Consider the following 20820-nt stretch of genomic DNA (forward strand, 5'->3'; position numbering starts at 1 on the left):
CTCTCTCGTAGTCAGGCCTCTTATTAGCTCTGTTCCCCCAGTGGCACAATTACATCCACACTGCCTTCTTCAAACATCCCGGTCTTTGTAGAGCAGCTCCTCTGTTTACTCCCAGTAATGGTGTCAACATCTTCTCTCTCTCTCTTCTTAAGAACACAATAGGAGAATGAAATGACTGCTGCTAAAGGAGGACGTACGGCTTTAAGCTGTTTTATCAGAGCTGGGGAACCAAGAGCTGACATTGTCCACAGTGGAGTGTCGGCTGGAGACTTGAACTCCTTTTTTGTTTGAAATAATATTTTGTTGTTTTTATATTTTCTATAGTAGGAAGGATAAAAAAACAAAGGTTCATTCTGCTTTTATTGATAATTATGAGCAGCTTTGGTGTTAGCTGTTTTGCTTACTTTAGCTTGACTCGTATTTTCGGCTAATTTTTATTTGAAACAAACCATTAGCTGTGAAAGCAGGAGGTTATTGGTGCATCCCTAAATTACTGTATTTCTGGACTATAGGTCGCACCAGCCAAAAATTGCGTAATGAAGAAGAAAAAAACATATACAAGTCGTTTCGGAGTATAAGTCGTACCAGTGTCCTCTAGTGGCTGCCATGTAATTTTTGGTGGTACAGGAGTAGCAGATACTGGTACACGAGCCCAGAGTGCAGTTTCGCGGCTGTCAGCCTGAAAATGAAAAAAGTGAAATTATATATTTTAATATTTAAGTTGCATCCGAATTTAAGTCGCAAACCCAGCTAAAGGATGTAAAGTTTTTCTTGCTAGCTTATAGCATACTTCAGCTAGCTGCTAACTTAAAGATGGGCAGCAACCTCAATTTGTTTATTAAAATTCTGTCCAAATATGAGTGGCTCAGGCTTGACAGTGATACCAGTGGACCTGGGAAATGTGTTATATTTAAAGTCAGAGGAGAGGTTGTCGTCCCCAAATATATTCACATCAACAGTGTTGTCCTTACTCAGAAATACATGTGCACACTCCTGTATAAAGAGATCAGTGGTAAATCCACAGGCCGGGTCGAGGTTTACAAACAAGGAGATGTTTACGAGATGAGGAGTTGGTGGAGTGGAAACTGTGTGATTGAATATTGAGCCTTGGATTCTTTGAGCTTCTCTCACAGAGACTGGTTGGTCCTCAGAGCCGACATAAGCTCAAGTTTTCCGGGTATCGCTCTGACGACGAGACATCCAAGATCTGTGGATCTATATTCTGGACATTTTCCGAGCTCGTGGTATCAAACTGGTTTATGCCTCAGTAAAAACTAAAGGGGGAACTGTTGCTGTGACTGACATTGGAAGAACTGTTACGTGTTCCTCCACATGTTTGTCTTTCTTGTCCTCTTCTGATCCCAAACAGCATTAAACAAGACTGTGATTTGAGAGGAGATGAAGCAGTTACTGCCTCCTGCCACTGGGACATAAAATGTATTTTATGACAACACTGAAGTCGAGCGTTTACAAAAGGTTTCAATGTTTTGACAGCCTCGAGCCATGAGTCCACATGGTACTTTTTAAAGTTCTACTCTGTGAAGAACACTGAAGAGGAAAATACACACGAGGCCACGGCAGAGATTGAACTTTTTTTTTTTCTGCTCTTCAAAAAAACCTTATTGTGTCAGTTGTTAATCACAAACCTTGAAAAGAGTTTGAAGCGAGTCAGGTAGAACCGGAGAAACAAAGTTGTTTCTCTCCAAGGTCTTGAAGGATGGTTTATTTATTTCTACTCTCAGAAACTACTTGAAGTGGTAGCAGAACAAAGCACAGTACCAGAATTAGGAGAGCAAATGTAAAAGTTCGATGACAGAAGTAGAAGAAGTAATTTTTTAAAAAAGTGTCATAAATGTTTTAATCACTAAAACATGTCCAGACAAGTCTCTCAGGCGAGTTTTATTATTTACGTCTTTGGAAATCTCTCAGGCGTCGCCAGCAGCTCTGACGAGTTTTATTATTTACGTCTTTGGAAAAACTTAGATCCAATCCTGTAAAAATTATTGAAACTTCGCCATAGATTTTGATCGAGTGTCATCTGATTATTATTATTATTATTTTTTATTTTCTTTCCCAAAACTGAACCGAAGGAACATTTGAAAGGAACTGGATTAAAGTGTTTAATAAAAGACAGAAGTAGTTCTGTGATGTTAGCAACTTTTAGGTATTTTAAAATACCTTAAAAGGTTCGACTTTTTTTTCTACGTACATGTCCCTGACTAGAACAAGTTTCGGATTGTTTACAACCAAAACAGTGGTAGTGGATATGTCTGTGAAGATTGTCGTTCATCCAGGTCATGTTATCCAAAGAGTTGAGCTGTAAGAAACTGGACTTCTTCTTGGAGTTCGAAAGACGTTTCGTTCCTCAACTGAGTCATCAGTTTCACCAGGAACCGGGAAGCAGAGAAAGCGAGACACTGTCCTCTAGTCCCTCTGGAGACAGTAGCATGACATGACCCAAAAAACCTAAAATGTTCTTGTTCATCAAAACTCGAACCTAAATAAATAAATATTTTCTGGCCTACAAGTTGCTATTTTCTTCAACCTTTGGCTGTGTTTGCGACTTATACCAAGGTGCGACTTTTACTGTGTATTAAAATATATAATTTCACATATTTATTATCTTTACACTGACAGCAGCTAGAGGGCACTCTAGCTGGCTGGTGCAATTTATACCCCCGAGCAACTTATGTTTTTTTTCTTCTTCATTATGCATTCTTTGGCTGGTGCAACTTATAGTCTGGAGTGAGTTATAGTTTGGAAAATATGCAAATTTTTTTTCATTATTTTACAGTATTCACCCCTGAAAGCTTCAGCATGATGGACCTGATGGAGAAATAAAGATTCTTTTGTGCTTTATGCCTAAGAGAGACAATGGATGACGTGTTAACATGGTGACTGGGACTTTGGAACATATGTAGCTATTAATGAGCTTTAATCTTCACCAGATTTGAATCACGCTGCAAACTTCTGAAGGCAATTACGCTCAAGAACGCCGGGATTAAAGTGTCAAAATGCTGCTTTTGAATCGTGTCGGTTGTGATTATCCTCGTTGTGAAACGCACGCCACGGATCTAAACTACAAATTCATGAATGTTTTATCCTTTCCTTCGAGCAGATGCAGTTTGCCAGGTTGTTATGAAATTGCAGGAGTGACTTTGTGGACGTCTTGTTCACTTTGGCTCAGACATTGAGAATAAAATCATGTACTTGCTTTGCTCTGGACATGGTGGTTAAGAAGGAAGAAAAAAAAAACTAACTGTGAAAAGCAGCTACTAATGGACTTGTGGTTGGATTGTTTTTCTCTCTTGCCCTCGGTTTCATCACTCATCTGTTTTAGTTTGTTTTTCTCCTCTTTAGCGCTGCGTAAAAGCAAATACTTGGTTATTACTTATGTTGTGGTTTAAGTCTCTGGATTAACCTCAGTGTTTTCCTATATTTGAATTGTATTCCTTGTCATGGTGCTGTCAACAACAACTTTTTACCTCATTATTTTTTTCACTCCGGCCAATTATTTTGTTCCACTGATGTTCCTTGTGATGCTTCTTCACCTTCTGTTAACACAGCTGCTGTACAGCGGAGGGTCAGAGGTCATGTAGATGAGGAGAAAACAACACAAACACAACAGCCTCTAACACAGACGCGCAGAGCTGAGCCAAAGGGCTAAATGATGTCAAAACTGAGGCTGTCCAACTGTCGGGCTGAGTCACGCTAGCTATTCTGGGATTGTTTTTTCTCCACTGTCTCCGCTGCTTTGTCCTAGACTGTCTGCTCCTCTAACTACTGTCATAATTAGCCTGTTAGCTTTCGTAGTTTACGCTGCTGTCGTCTGTGTTTGGCCGTTTATTTACTAAACTACGTCTACGCTGTGAAAAACCAGGTGGACTAACGGCCCCCGCCCTCCTCATTACTTTAAAAGCTTCCTTTAAGGATCGGCACCTGTCCTGCTGACCTTTGACTCTACCCCCCCCCCACCTCCCCGCTGCCTCCCTCTGACAGACCCTCCGCTCTGGTTACAATTGACAGGCATTGACATTGCACACTCACACACACGCAGGCTGGTTTTCATGAGTTGTGAGGACATCACAACATCAGAACCTAACCCGAACTCATTACAGATATATGTGTCGTCCTAATACTTACCCTAGTCCAGTACTTCTCAAGTAGTGGGGCGGGCCCCCCTGGGGGGGCATGGTGAGGTGCCAGAGGGGGCGTGAGGTGCTTCCAATGGAATATGGCTGCTGGAGTTACTGTATGTGTGACCAAATCATACAGCTATAATGTCTCATCTCACTTCAGTGAATTAGTCATCAGTCTGATCAATCACAGGGTCGGTCTTAGATTGATTGCGATTACCGTACTTTCCAGACTATAAGTCGCATTTCTTTTATCCTTTGCCTGGGTTTGTGACTTAATATATAATTTCACGTTTGTTATTTTCACACTGTCTTGACGGACATAACAGACAACAGTGCAATATAGACACAAATAATCTTAATAAATGCCAGTTTAAAATGAATACCTAAACCCTCATCTGCTTGCCCACTTTAAATTTTAGAATCAGAATCTGATTTATCACAGGGTAGCTGTGGATTAATCACGATTAATCAAGATATACAAACATTCCGAAATATGACAAAAAAGGTTTATTTTTCTGTGTATACAAATAACAAGTAAACATATAAAAGTATAGTACTAAATATAGTTTTATAGAGTTGGTGGATTTTAGTCATTAATGCTGTCTTCTAAAATGTGTTGACCATGTTTGGAGTCGTTTAAAAAAAACTTTTCGTGAAATCGTGGTCCTCAGCAATATTAATCAGTCTACGGTGTCTCACAGTCCATTGGACAATATTGACAGCTGTAGACTTACTGTCCTGCACTCGGTGACATTATTCTGACGCAAGCCAGGCGTCTCACCTGAGGTTGAAACCTCCATAAATACATGTCGACTGTTGAGATTGTATTTTGAGCTTGAAGTGTTTCAGTTAAATGAAAACGTGTGTGTAAATAACAACATATGTACATTGATGATTTACTGGAGCAAATATCATTGGATGGATAGTACAAAGTGTTACATATACAGTACTCATCATTCTGCCAATGTGTAAAAAATGTTGATTTTTTTATGCTAATTAATTTAGCAAATTGATTGATGTGTTAATACTGACAGATCCAGTTCATTCAGATGATCCCATATCTGTGTTCCTGACAATTCCCATGTTTGTTGAGCTCTTACTCCCTTATTTTCAGCACTGCGTGGCTCGCCACTCATATCGGAGGAAGTTTTCCTTCCTTTCCTTGCCAACTACCCACCCTCCCTCGCTTCCTCCCTTCGTGCTTCTCAAATTTCTCCAAGGAGCAGGACAGGAACAGTAAGAGCCGGTGCAGAATAGGAGCTAAGCTGGCGAGGTGATAATGACGCTGCCTCATTTTTCCAAATCCTGCTCCAAGTTTCCATTTTAAACATCCTGTTAAAATTTTCATTTACCAGTCGGTATTGATCATCCATTTTTAGACTTTTCATCACAAAGGGAATGAGTTTTTCCCTTTGTGATGAGGAACACGCACCAACTGTAGCAGTGAGACCGAGAGACGCATCAGGGCCCGGCTCTGGCTGAAGGGCTCCTCACCAAGAGATTTATATAAGTAGAGCTATGAGAGCTTTCTGTTAGGTATTACATATAAATATAAGCAAAACATATAAATATAAGTAAAACATGTAGCTACCATTTGGCTAACTCAGGCTAGGTTCTAAACTTCTGACTTGATTGTTTGTACTTTAGTTAGTTTTTTTTTAGCTAACTCATTGTGTAGTTCTTTTCGCAAACATTTCACAATTTCCGATCTCTTTGCTAACTTATCATTCCTTATCCATTCGTTAAATTCTGTTAACATGCCCCGCCTTCTACGCAGCAAACGTAGCTCTAATTCAAAATGGTTTATGTTTCTTCCCACTGCACAGAAACAGACATTATCAGATGAGTGTTTCACTCTTAAATGACCGTGGGTGTGGATGTGAGTATGAATTGTTGTGTTTTTGACCGTGGATGTGAGTATGAATTGTTGTGTTTATCACTATATGTGGTCCTGTAATGGACTGTCAGGCCTACTCTCCAGGATGTAGCCCCGCCCTTGCCTAATAAGCGCTCTGTTGAGCGGTGAGACTTAAACGCCAACGTTAAGCGTTCACACCCGATGAATCTTTCGTTCTGTTTGTAGCCATAAAGAACATCACATCTCTGTCCATGTGCACAGAAACAGAACAGTCCACTCTGTGGGTTGTCAGATGTAAAATACACTGTGCCGGTCTGGGAACATGTGGAGAAGAGAATTTTAATACAATGGAAGTTCATTAAATATTGATCTGCTCTCCATCGTACGAGGATTAATTCAAGCATTTATCAAACAAAGGACCAATAATAAACCTCAGCCTCTCTTCAGTGGAGCGTAGGCTGAATAACAACACACACACACACACACGCGCGCTCACTGTTTTCCCATCAGGCACCTGTCGTAAAACCCAACCCCAACATGGAAAAGTGACTTGCGTGATGACCTGCCTGCCCTGATCACTGGACCTTATCTCAACCCTGGCTCTCACGCCGTACACTTCGCACTTTTCAACCATCTGGAGTGAAGAGAAGAATATTTAATAACAAGTGTGTGTGTGTGTGTGTGTGTGTGTGTGGGTTGGAAGATCTGGCCCAGGACTGCGCCCAAAAAAAAGTCCTGAGCTGACAGCGCCACACGTCCTGTACGTGTCGTCAGCAGCGACCAGCAGCTGTCTCTCTCTCTCTCTGAAGGCTAAATATACTACCAGTCTGTTATGCCACACATTTCACACCGCTGCTCGTGTTACACTGTATTTTTTAAATAAGACAACACAGACAGGGGTTCATGTGTCAGCACGGTGGAAGGCGAGGAGGTTAACTCACACTGTGGGGCAGAAAAGGCCCATTTTCTTTATGGAATATGTCATGTATTTTTCATTGTGTTGCGTGTGAGGAGCCCGTGGACGGTGTCACTGTACGGTTTATGAAAGGCTCAGTTCATGTCATGTGTCAGGAAGTTATGTTGTACAGTGGATCTGGTTACCTGTGGAGTACATTTTTACTTGAGGATCAGTTTTTTACTCTTTAAATATTACATGACAAAATTGTTGTTGTCATATATATGTGTACGTATATATGCATGTATGTATATATACATATGTATGTATTTATATGAGAAAATAAAAAAAGTACTTCTCTCCAAATACTTTTATTTTGACATGGACATACTTTCACTTCATTAGGTGTGTTTTAGCCACAATTTCAAATTAAAATAGCTGTTTCACAAATGATAATAATAATAATGTATATATTTTTCCTCTTGGCCCTGTACCATACTCACTATGGACTGTTTCCAGTCTGCGGACCACATGTTTGGGGCATTGGCATCGTTATGGCTTCTCCTATTGTTTTAAAGCAGATGACAAAAACATTTTTTACTTTTATTCTTGAATTGAATAATTGTTTTTTTTTTTCATATATAGAGGTGTGAAATGACAGTTCATTTTTCATTATTCAGTGTTAAAACACTTTGATTTCTGATGTTGTGGCCAATTTTTTTTTGTTTTACAGGCTAGTGCAAAACATTCACTTATCTTGCTAACGATTGCAGTTAAACGGACATAAAATGACAATAAATTCTCTTCCTCCCTTTGTAACTTTGTGTTTTTCCTTTCTTCTCTCCTCTCCCCGGTTTGAATGCATTAACCATGCTCTCACCCCTGAGGATGTGACTCTCCTTTGCTTATAACTATGAATAGCCTCTGCTTTAACAACCCAATGAACACTTAATGTTTCCTCTTTAGCATACTGTTGGAGTCAATCCTGGGCCGAGGTGCTGTAATCACACAGGGCTGCGTTTAAAGTGAATGTCAAACTGCAGGTCGTATAAAAGCTTGATGATTGTTGTTTGGTTTTGTTTTGTTTTCAGGATAAAAGAATGGGTGGATCAGATGCAGAATGAGTTGGTCACAATGACGGATGGAGCCAGTGGTCTGCAGGACCTCACGCAGGTCAGCCGTCACAGTATATTATTGTTATTATCAATATTATTATTATTATTATTATATTATATATTGTAGATACATTATTACTATTATTAATCTAAGAAATAATAATAATTTATTATTATTAAAACAACAACAGTAACAATAATATTATAAAATAATAACACTAATAATTATTACTATCGTTATTATTATTATTACTGTTGTCATTGTTGTTTAATATAATAAATCCAATTAATATAAGTTATAAATAAATAAAGCTTTGTGGTATTTAATAAGGTCATTATTAGTGATATTTTCATTTATGCTAACTGGATCATTTGGAAACGTATGATATCCCATTACTTATAGTTCTTTCAGATGTGTTTTACAAAAGTATTCTTTGAAACATTTTTTTAGGAATATTTTTAAATATTGCCAGTTCTTCAGCCAACCTTTATTTAGATTATTTTTAGGATGATTTACTTTTTTTTTTCGAGCTCTAAGATAATTTTATGCTAACTTAACCATAGCTTGTACCGACCGATATTGTAGTTGTTCTTGTTATCATCAAGTTACCTAATCTTTATTTTTTACAGGACTATTTCTGACACTATTTTATTTCATAAATTAATGGGTTTTTTTTAGCAATTTGTCAAATTTTCTAATTTATTTCATAAATTAATGGGGTTTTTTTTTAGCAATTTGTCAAATTTTCTGACTACTCTCTTATAACCTCACAATAAAGCAAAATACATCAGATGGCTTGAAGGTGGGAGTACTCTCACACACACATCTCTCAGATGTCAGAGTGTGTGACAGTGGAATTCCCTCAGGCTGCTGAATAATTGGCTGTTTGGCATTTGTGAGACACATCTTCAAGAACAGAGGTATAAGTGAAGAGTACAAGTAAATACAGAGGTGAAGGAAAGTACTTCCTCCTCATATACTGTATGGTAGTTCTGAATTCACAACATATCACGTTTCTAACTGTTAATCATGTTCACACTTGACAAAGGAGTGTGTATGTTTTTCTTCTTTTTTTGGTTATTTACTATTTTGTTTCCTGTTTAACTGAATTTTGTCCATTTTACAGATTTATAAAACACACAAAGCTCACTACAGCGTAGAGAGAAACGATGCAAGACAACTGGTGGCAACAGCAGCCGGGAACATTGAAGGTCTTCTGGCCAACCGCTCCCGGGCCCTGAAGGTCAGTGTTACAGGAAAAAGACTGGGAATGTGGAAAACTGTGGCTCTGATCGTAGTCCTTTAAATAATTCACTTTTGACCTGACTTTATTAGAACTCTCTTGGTTAAAACAGGTTAGGTGAGTGTGTGTCATAGAACTGAAAAACTTTACTTGAATCAACTTTTGCTGCAGTAATTGATATAAACTAGCGATGTCTGATGTTGTTTTTTTCTGATATCCGATATGGCGATATTGTCCAAACCGATATCAAACGATCCCGATATAGGGCTGGTAATATTTATTTATTTATCTGGACAAACCACTGCATGAGTTTGAGATTAATTAAATGAGCTGCAATGCTGCCATCTTGTGACTTTCACTTTACTATGCAGCCATTTATCCCCAAAACTATTTTTAGACCACACATCATTTGACGAAACAGAGGCATTGCCTTATTGGATTTTTATTACTGGAGAAAAAACTGATGACGATTCTTACAGATATAACATTATGCTAATACTGGGCCGATATATCGGTCGGCCGATATTATCGGACAACTGATGACGATTCTTACAGATGTAACATTATGCTAATACTGGGCTGATAAATCGGTCGGCCGATATTATCAGACATAAATGCGATTTATAGCAGTGAATTGATAACAGTGTCGAAAATGTACAACTACTGCTGTTACTACAACAACTACTACTACTACCCCACTACTACTACTACGACTAATAATAACAATAATTTGAATCATAGTAATAATAGTGAAAATAATACTAAATACATTTTCTATGGTATATTAATCTCATTGTGTTCTGTATTTGGCTTCAGCCAGCTCATGTGTGCTGTAGCAGCCCTCTGTTTCAATGAAACTCAACAGCATCTGCTAAAGAAGGTTGACTGTCTGGATCAATCTGCCTCTGAGAACCAGAAAATCCAATTAAAGCCGGTCAACCTGTTGCCATCGTTACATTCTCATTGATTACACCATCAATCCAAGCAAGCCTTTTGTTTGTCCTACGTCCCAATAACTCCTGGAGGATGAGGGACTATCGAAAGTACGCATGTTTAGATTTTTTAAGCTAGAGTCCATTTGCGTTTGTCTCCAGCTCCAGTAGCTCCACAGTCTCAGACATCAACTGTAAATAATGTTGTGTTATAATGAAGTGGAATTGGAGCCAGCTTCACGGCCGTCACTTTATGGAAGTTGCCATAAATAGTAAAGGGCTGCACTTAGCTGCATCAGGAGCAGAAATGAGGGCAGGACTGTGGACGACGTCTTCATACACTAATGTTCTTGACCTGCAGGAAGACATTCATCTGGTTTTTATGTGCTCAGTGAATCCTGAAGCCTCATTGGACCTGCCAGCCATAACTTTGTCCTCTGTCTTTCATGCCTGCATCTCTTCAGTCTCCGTCCCTCATACGTACAAGTGGAAAAAAGAGCGGTAATAAGAGTGCATTACGCTCCACTTTCCATTAGGCAGCACACAGCGTTGTGTTGTGACTCCAGTTTACACTTCAGAGGTGATAAATCGTAGCACAGTGCACTGTGGGAAGTGAAGCAGACCAAATTCTCAGATGCAGAAAGAGAGAGTTCCTTGGTGTAAAGTGGAGTTCTTGGTGCGTCACTGCTGCAGAAAGACATTTCTCTGAGTCTGTGAAGATTCTCATTCTTCCAGGTCATGTTATCCAAATTGTTTAGTAAACAACTGGACTTCTTTTTGGATCTTGAAAGATGTTTCATTTCTCAACTGAGGAACTCAGTTTCTGGTTAATGTAAACAAACAAAAAAAAGTACTATTTTATTTTAGGAAGATTCACTGGGCTGGTTCTTCATCTGTGGGAGCAGACACCAGATGACCTTCATGGACATTGGGACTATGTGACATCATACCTTACCCTCTAGAACCCACTTAACTACTTCATGAAGAAATTACTTCAAATTAGCCCAGAAATGTTAATGTAAAAAGAGACAAAGAAAGATGTTGAATTGCTAAAAATTGCTGAAGCAAAGATAATAAGCAGTTAGAGCTAAAAAAAGAGAAAACAAAAAGTGAATATATGTGCTGTAGCCAAACCAGTAAAAAAAATAAAAATAAAAGACAAGATTTTTGAAGGTCAAGCCTTTGTTAAAGCTAAAGGAAAAGATGGGTGTAAGACAAAAGGCTACAGATTTTTCAAAGTCAAACTATATAACCAGGGATGTCAGATATTAACTTTTTGCCTTTATGCCGATATTGTCCAAACACTTAATTTCCGATTCCGACATCAACCGATACCGATATAGGCTTGGTAATATTTATTTATCGGTACAAACCACTGTATGAGATGCTGGGGACAGCATTCGGCATACAATTCACTGAATATTAAAATAGATTAATCAATGAGCTGCACCAGCATTCAGCATACAATTCACCATTAAAATAGATTAATCAATGAGCTGCAGTGCTGCCATCTATTGACTTTAACTTTCATATACAGCCGGTTCTCCCCTAAAATATTTTTAGGGCACACGTCATTTATCGAAACCCAAGCATTAGGCTATCGGGTTTTCATTATCGGAGGACAAAACGATAACAATTCTTACAGATATCAAATCATTTTGCTAATATCGGGCCAGTATTATCGGTCGGCTGACCTACATTTAACGATTGAGTACATGTAACACCAAGTATTTTGGGAAACAAATTGCTTTAACGATTGAGTACATGTGACACCAAGTATTTTGGGAAACAAATTGCAGAAATATTACAAATTGAAGCAAGAATTCACGAAAATTTTTAGTAAGATATTTTCTAAGGCTAACTAAATGTTAGGCCACAAATACTACACGTTAAACTACAGTAGTACCCATTCTGCTGTGTATTATAGGCAGTGATATGCAGTATTGTATAGATGCTTGATGTTTACGTTTTAATTAGCGGTTTCTTTGTCTCCTCTGGCTGTGCTCCATATCGCCGTATTCCCTGGGCTTCTACGTACAGTAGGATCTCATTAGAGCGATGGCTGCTGTCGTTAACTTAATCAGAGGAAACACATGGATCTGGTGTCAGTCAATACAACATCTGCCCATAGTGTGAACCCATTCCAATCAGAGCAGTTGACACTGACGCTCCCCTGATGTGAAGTCTCTTGTGATTCGTCTGCCGAGGTTTATCGGAGAGAGGCGGCTTCAGTCGGAGCTCAACACTAATGAAGCCGATCATTTCAAACAGCGCCTGACGTCAAGGGTGAAGAAAACAAACCACCATGCTGCAGGCATGAGTACCTTACGCTTCTGTTTACGATGTTTCTATGTAGAGTTGTTGAACTGAATAAACACAGTAGGTGGCAGTAATGGAACCTTCAGAGGCTATGGACTCTAATATGAACAAGGGTTTGTTTAGGATCAGGGGAAGGATCGGAACGAAGAGACAGACATGGGCGATTGTCGAAGTTGTGGGACTAAATCTAATTTTAAAAATTAATCTTACATTTTATAGATATGTTTGAAAAAGATCGCAAATTCAGGCTTTAATAATCCAAATAAATTTCAAGATGCAATAAAAAAAGAAAATTGTCATCAAGAACAAACCTCCAATTAAAACTAACTATAAAAGACAAAGCCTCTTTTTAAATTTCTAAAAAAACAAACTCCGTCAGTCTTTACAAAACCAAGTATAAAAACCATTAAAAGGTTAAAAAACAAATCAACACTGTAAAATCCAAACAGTTAGCATAGCAAAGGCTATAAGCTAGCATTATTTTTTAAGTGGAACCTACCATGAATTGAGCTAATAAAGCGCAGTTTAATTGTATTCTGAAGCTCGGTTGAATGTTGCTTCATTTAAAAAAGAAAAAAAAAAAAATCCATTTTGTAAAACAACCTGAACTCCCACATAATCAACTGTTTATGTCTGACCTCTGACCTGTTGACTAATTGTGAAGGCACACATCTGAACCGATCGCGCACACACGTCGGGTCCGTTCATTACGCTGACCCTTGCTGCCGTTTTTAAACCCACCTCTCTCCCTGATATCCAGGCCACCTCTGACTGCGGCCTCATCAATTATTAAGCCCCTCCTCTTTACTTTGATGGAGCCTGTGGTTAACTTCCCCCGGTGGAATGGCTCGATTCCTCTTCCTCCAGCGACAGCGGCGCAGACCTCAGATGTGTTCATTTGTCACTGAGCAGCAGGGCGGCGACTGTGCTGCTGTGGTTCTTACAAAGCAGAGCCTCGCCGTTTTAACTGTACCACAGAGAACATCTCTGATGGGATGGACAAAAAAAAAAAAAACAACATTTCACCTGACCGAGACGATTAGCAGTCGAATATGTCCCTGTTTGAGGGAAGGTCAAAAGGTCCTTGGACAGATGTTGGAAAAATTAAAAATTAAATTTGAAAACTAAAATATTAAATGTTTTATTACTTTTTCCAACACAAAATTATTTGGACAGAACTGAATTCCATTCCTTGGGGCGAGAAAGCAGGTTGTGACCTTGTATTAAAAACACTCCACAAAAAAAGTATTTCCCTTAAAGAGACACTGCTCGCTAGAAGCTCAAATAGAGGAACTTTTTGACTTACCCTTGTACAGAGGCACTGCTCGCTAGAAGCTCAAAAAGAGGAACTTTTTGACTTACCCTTGTACTTTGACCAAGACGATGTGATGTAGGCCATTCAGCATGTTCCATTTTTAATGGATTCAAGTGAAAAATTTGAAGAAAAATCCTTGATTTGTTCAGTGGAGTTTTGCAAAGGCCGATGTCAAATGACTCATTCCGTTTGAATCTAACAACCTCTCGTGGTTGAAGGACTACAAAGCCACTCGAAAGTTGTGAAATGTCGAGTTTCTTTCGAAAAAAAATCCTTACAATCTCACAAAGTGCTGGTCTTTTTAGTCCATTACGAAGTGTAAGACCTTTAATCTGAAGCTCTGAAAAACTTATAAAATGACAACTACACTGGCTTAGTTTGAGCTTTGGTTCATAAAAACATGATCATGGTAAAAAGTTGTTCGACTTAAAGGCCAACAACTAGGTTTTTCTTCCCTCCAGGAGCCTGTTAAAATCAGAGAAGTCTGTTTCACTACAAGTGAAACATTTTCAAGAACTCAAACCAGTCAATTTCTTAATATCTTCCACGTTTATGCATAAACTATTTAGTCGTAAAAACAAAATCATGGCGATGAGCGTCAGTCCTATTAAAAACCGTGAGGTATTTTTCCACAGCTTCTACAAAGACCAGATGTCGGTTTTCACAATAGTTGTTAGTTCAGCTCTCTTTTTACCAGAAAGGGCTTTTACTTTGAAATCCTTCCCCAAAATTCCAGGAGGACCCCCGAGATACGGGTTTAATCCATTCCACAACAGCACTCGTGTGTAGATTGCGTTTTTCTCATTAAAAATAACTAAAAACAATTCTTTGTTCCAGCCCTCCAGAAATAATAAAAAAATACTCTTAATTAATTAAATGAAAATCCACCCCTGTCTAATCATCAAAAACATAGATATAAACAGATATATTGATAATATAAAATAATAATAATTAAGAAAACATTTTATTATTGTTAAAAAAATAATGGGTAAAATAACCAAGTGAGGGACAGTTAGCGCGATAGTGTTGGACCCCAAGTGTAGGAGAAGGATTATTAATTTTAATTTAAATTTTTTTTATTCAACACTAAAGTTAAACTCATGACTTTTTCATCATTACAATCATCATCATCATCATCAAATTTGCAATAGTTGCAGACTCATGGAGTACTCGTATTTCGAGAAGCTCGTAGCTCGGGGGTCCACTGTATATTTTTTCAGATACTTAATGACTATCATAAATAGACTGTTAGCTTTTGTTGATTTGTTTATTTATTTTCTGAACACAGCCATAGTTACAGTTATAACATATATATATATATATTTATATAATATTTTGTTACTTTTCCTAAAGCCTTATTTTTATAAAATTGAAATGTCCATTAAACATGTCACCTTAATGGAAATTTAAATGAAAATGTTCAGATATTTATTAACTTGCTGCCATTGTTTTATATTAAAAAACTGTGGCCTATTAATATATGGCTTCTATATTAATTGTATTAGAGTGTGTGTGTGTGTGTGTGTGTGTGTGTATAACGTCAGGAAAATAAATGTTTCTCACATGATGATATTTAGTCAAATGGCGCCACTAAATCTCTCTTTGTATAATTAAATTATGGCCGCACTTTGACCATTTTATGATTGAACTCTAATGTGAAGAGCAGCCGGGGGTTATTTATTACTGAGGGCTAATTCAGCTCCAAACTTGTGGTGGTATTTTGGCAACAAATCCAAGAGTCTCTGGCTCCTCCAGCATCAGTGACTGAGCCACAGCCACTGATCATCATTTTGGAGATAAAAAAAAAAAAACAAAAATCCAAACAAAACAACAGTTGTTTCCCAGACTTGGCCTGTTGTGTCTCCCAGCGTGAAACTCTTCATCGACAGGAAATTGCAATTATCAAGTGTTTGGAGTGGGCTGTTGGCACTGGTGTACAGACGCTTGTTAGTGTCAAGGAAAACGGCGGTGATGAAAAAATGTCTTCAGGTTCTCGTGTTTCCTTCCATAGTTTTTGGCCGTCGAGGGTGCTGCGTGTAACCATGACACCCCGGTCACTAGGCAACATGGGCATCCTAAACAGATTTCTCCATCCCAAAGTGATCATCGACTCAGTCTCTGCACCGCTACTTTACTGACAGATACTTCTGTCTGGCTGTTGTACAGTACGTGGCTACAGTTTAGAAGGGAAGTCGCAGTATATGCAGATGATATGATGATATATACTTAAATAACACCATGTTATACCATCTAGCTAATACTTTTTACTTCTACTATTTCTGCTACTACTGTATTTTCCGGACAATAAGTCGCATTTTTTTTCATCCTTTGGTTGGGTTTGCGGCTTATACTGAGGTGCGACTTTTATATTAAAATATATAATTTCATGTTTTTTTTATTTTCTCACCGACAGCCCCTAGAGGGCACTCTAGGCTTGTGTACCAGTATCTGTTACTCCTGTACCACTGAAAATTTTACATTTTTGTTATTTTCACACTGACAGCTGCTAGAGGGCACTGTAGCTGACTGGTGTGACCTATACTATACAGTGCTTCTACTTTATCGTCGACTACCTAGACCTATACTCCGATGCGACTTATAAATAAGTGCTTCTACTTTATCGTCGACTACCTTCTATTACTACTTCTCATTATTCATCTGCTCCTTTTTTTTCTTCATCTAATTCTATGAAAAAACAAGGAGTAGTAAAGTGTGTGGTTGATGGTTCAGGTTTTCAGCAGACCTTTTTTTTTTTATCCCTGGGGTAGAGGCAGTTTTTTTTTTTTTTTTAACATTCTGTCCTCGTCCTCGTGACATCATCTGTGGGTCGCTCCAGGGTGAAGATTGCCAGACCTGATCTTATTAGCTCCGCATTCTACCTGGGCTGAGTTGATTTAATCGAAGGATGTGAGAAGGTCACTGAAGATCTTCTCTCCAGTCTCGATCATCCGCTGCAGGCCTTTACTTTCCTCTGAGTTGCAGCTGTTGAACCAAACTTCTGTCTCAGCGCAGCAAATACTTTTCTTTACTTTCCTCTGAGTTGCAGTTGCAGCTGTTGAACCACACTTCTGTCTCAGCGCAGCAAATACTTTCTGGGTAGAAGTCGGTGAGAAGTCTCTGTGAGAAGCCAGCATTTACCGAGTGACTCAGCTGGGATCTTCTGTACCAACATGTCATTGTTTAAATGTCAGGTCTCAGGGGAGGTCCACACCAAGCTCCCACTCATGTATTGATCATTTGACTGACATTGTCCTCCTGTTTTCTGAAGTCAGTGAGCACCTCCTCTGCCTGGTTAGTACTGAGAAGATCAGCTCATTGTCCATTGTTTTTTATCATTGGTCACTTTTTTTCCCCCTTTTTTCCAAGACTGTGGCACCATCTATTACACAAACTGTCTCTTCACTCGCTCTCATTTTCATTAAATCGTCTTAAAAAGAGGGGAGCTGGAGCGCTCGGCACTTTGAATAGAGCTCTTCTGTAGTGGTGCGTAATTACAGAGGAGCCAGTGATCTCCAGTGTCTGCAAGTGCGTTATTAAACCGACGCTGCATGACATGCTGTGAGTCATTAGACGCTGCTGTTAAAGCCCTGATCACACAGTGTAGACACACACACACACACACACACACACTAACCCGTCCTCTTTCTCATTATGCTTCTCACTCATTCTATTTTATTAAGTTTTCAAATGATATGAAAACACTTTCCCCCCCGTGCGATTTCCCGTGTGCGCACTTTTAGTCCAATATGCGATATCATCACATGCGATATTTTTGATGGTGATGCTGCAGAAACCCCACAATGCATTTCAGGCTCAGCAGTCAAATATTATTAGCAGGTTATTTACTATATTGATATTGATCAGCCATAATCAATGTCTGTTTCTCAGCAGCTTTAGGAGTAAATATTTCCTTTAACTTTACAACATCATCAGTCAGACATGGATAGGTGAAAGTTACTGCATACTATCTACAAAAAGTACTGCGATACTGCAATTGGTTTTAGGATCAATTGGTAACAGTTGAATCTCAGCCAAGAATTAGATCACAATGGGATTTACCCCCAGCAGTCTAAGCCTATTGTATTGTGACATAGATATTGTGTTGTGTATCGACCAAGTAAAGTATATACAACACAGTTAAATGTCAACCATGATTAGCTTAGGTTGTCAATATTACTGATTCATCCCACAGTCAGTGCAAAACTTGAAGTAAAAAGCCTAGGACTAGCCAAAATGTAGCTAAATATAGTTAAAAATTGACCAAAAATACAACTTGGTTAAATAAAGCTAAATTAATAAATCTGTGCATTTTTAGCATCTGTGCTAATTTGGAGGCCAGTAACTGTCCTGACTCTCTGTTTGACCTAGATTTACTTTCTTACTGTAATACTTTTGGATGGTGTATACACTCCAAACAAAAGCTAAAATCTCAACCAATCCAATAGATTCTAATGTTGATTCATTACCAATATAAATACATTCATAAAAATATCATGCAACAAATACAATGGTTGGAAGGCACTGCTTTTGAACGAAGCCTTAACTAAAGATTTAAGTGTACTACAGAGGGAGTAGTCGGCCTCCGAGTATTTTACATTATTGAATTTGGCCACCCTTGAAAAGGGTTTTGGAAAGCCTTGAGCTAATGGACCAGGCCAAGTGAGTCTTATCTTCATTTAAGAGTGATCTTTGGAGCCAGAACCAGAGTTAACAAAGAGACTCTCCTCAGTCCGATCAGTGTGTGGCCTCAGGTGTGTGCGCCACAGCTGTAATTGGCCTCACCTGCAGCCAGCTGGCAGGCAGACAGTGCAATCGGCTGAAAGGCTTTCCTGCAGGAGAGATGAGCTGTCAAAACAGTCTGAGCCGTAGTGGATGGCAAAACACTTACTGTCTGCCAGTCTCTTCTAACAAATCACTTCCTGCACGCTTTTATATCAGTATCGCTCGTTTCCTGTCGGAAGGACCGGGGTTAACCTGTCAACTCGGGCTTTCTGCTGTAGGATGGCCCCGCTCTCGCCATCCTTCTCCGCCTCCGTCCTCCTCCCTCCTCCTCCTGGCTCCCCACAGGCTGAGGAGGATAGATCTGACTAAAGTGCTGCCAGTCACAACAGCAGATGCTCATGTTTCCTCTGCTCTCCTGTGCTTTTCCACACATCAGTGATGTGGCAGGTGTGTGTGTTGGTGTGTGTGTGTGTGTGTGTGTGATCTGTCCTGGCAGGGCTGGATGCTTCAACACTGATGCCAGGAATATATGCGATAGAAGACAGAGACCATGAGAGAGACAGTGTCTATTTGTTCAGTTAATCTCTGTGTGTTTGTTTATGAGGGACTCCAGGCGGGCGTGCACTACTTTGTCGGTGACCTTATGTTTATTACAGCGGACCTCCCACTGTATCATGTTTCCTCTACATCTATCCATAGTTAGACCAGTTGTTTTGATTTGAAAATGGCCAAATTGTATTTTTTGAAGTTAATGCTCTAGGTCACAAGTGTCAAACTCAGGCTCGGGGGCCAAATCTGGACCGCAGGGTAATTATATTTGGCCCGTGAGCTGCATTTTCTTTGAATTGTTTGCAGGTTAAAAGTACAGAAACCTTGAAGGAGATTTGTTTTGCACTAGCTATTTTTTTAGCTTTACATATTTCTTTTTCAGTCATTCCTGTAGAGTTTGCTAATCTTTGACAATTCATTCACTAAAGGAAGTTGTTTTGGTTCTAAAAAGTCTCTTCATATGAATTGTATTGTTATTATTATTAATATTCAACTCCTCCTTCAAACTCTTTTGTTTTTTTTGTTTTGTTTTTATTATTATTTTATCCATGTATTAGCAAGGCAAGCACATTTTGTTTTATTTCAAATTGAACACATACATATAGATACATATATACACCATATAACATATAGTAATAGCACATTTTGTTTTATTTCAAATTGAATTTCTCACATGTGTTTATTATATTGAGCTTTAGTTGTTCCAGACTCAATTCTTTACCTTTTGTTTAGAGGCTAATGGATAAGCTAACAACAACAATATCATTCTGAGAATGAGACCAAAGTACTGTGGAAAGTACTGCAGTGTCAGTGTTGCTTGTGTAGTTTAATTAAAAAACAAACAAACATTGAAATCTGACAACTGTATTTAACATCTGTCCCCAAAGTAAACATGTACCTGTAGTACTCCTGTTTATTTACAGTATATTTAGGGAAGTTTAGGCTCCACGGCACAGAGCAGGAATAGATCCTCCTCATTAGCAGCACCTCAGCGATGTGCTCTCATTAGTCATTCTGGACCAGTGTGCTGACATCAGAAAAATTCCTGCCAGCTCATTAACAAGTCCATTTCATTTTTGGCTTCTTTACTAATTTATTCTGATTATTTACAGCACATATGTATTATTTTTGTTCGGCAGCCTTTTTAAAAAAAAAAAAGTTTAGACAGTACATTTCTTCTACTGTATTGATGTTTGTAGATGGAATATATTTATCTGTGTGGCACATTTATAAATGACAGATGCTAACGTTTCAATAATGACTGTTTTGGGCTGTACACTGTTTATTTATGTACATTGGACTAAATTTGAAAACGGAAAAAGTTTATTTTATACTTTTACCCCCGCGACCTGGTAATGGATAAGTAGACGATGATGGATGGATGGTAAACTTTTACTTTTTTTTTTTTCTAACATATTTTCCTCACAATTTGTGAGCTAAAATAGTGAAGCACAACCTGCTTGTGGCTAATTCTTTAGCAACGTGCTTGGCTAATTTATGATGCAGATATGTTTGCTTTGTTCATGCCAGCGTTAGCATAGGGTCTTTGATGTTTCAATTATTTTCAGCTAATTAATGGGTGTATGGCTTATAGTTAATTCACAGCTACTGTATATGTAGCATCGAGCTACCATTAGCCTATTTGGCTAACCTTGGACATTTGAGCTGTGTTTTCTTTGAATTGTTTGCAGGTTAAAAGTACAGAAACCTTGAAGGAGATTTGTTTTGCACT

The 20820-nt window shown here is 38.6% G+C and overlaps 1 protein-coding gene across 4 annotated transcripts in view; it reads left to right on the plus strand.

Annotated features, from left to right (window-relative positions):
* LOC103382776 (voltage-dependent calcium channel subunit alpha-2/delta-1-like) overlaps positions 1 to 20820 on the plus strand; it is an 88409-nt gene that overhangs the window by 15167 nt on the left and 52422 nt on the right. For all 4 annotated transcript variants that reach the window (XM_025057575.1, XM_008315679.3, XM_025057574.1 and 1 more), the window contains 2 exons: positions 7984 to 8065; positions 9135 to 9251. In XM_025057575.1, coding sequence (XP_024913343.1) covers positions 7984 to 8065; positions 9135 to 9251 — 199 coding nt within the window. The remainder of the gene's footprint in view (positions 1 to 7983; positions 8066 to 9134; positions 9252 to 20820) is intronic.

The sequence above is a fragment of the Cynoglossus semilaevis genome, chromosome 8 (genome assembly GCF_000523025.1).
Source record: "Cynoglossus semilaevis isolate Cse_v1.0 chromosome 8, Cse_v1.0, whole genome shotgun sequence".
Classification (NCBI taxonomy): Eukaryota; Metazoa; Chordata; class Actinopteri; order Pleuronectiformes; family Cynoglossidae; genus Cynoglossus; species Cynoglossus semilaevis.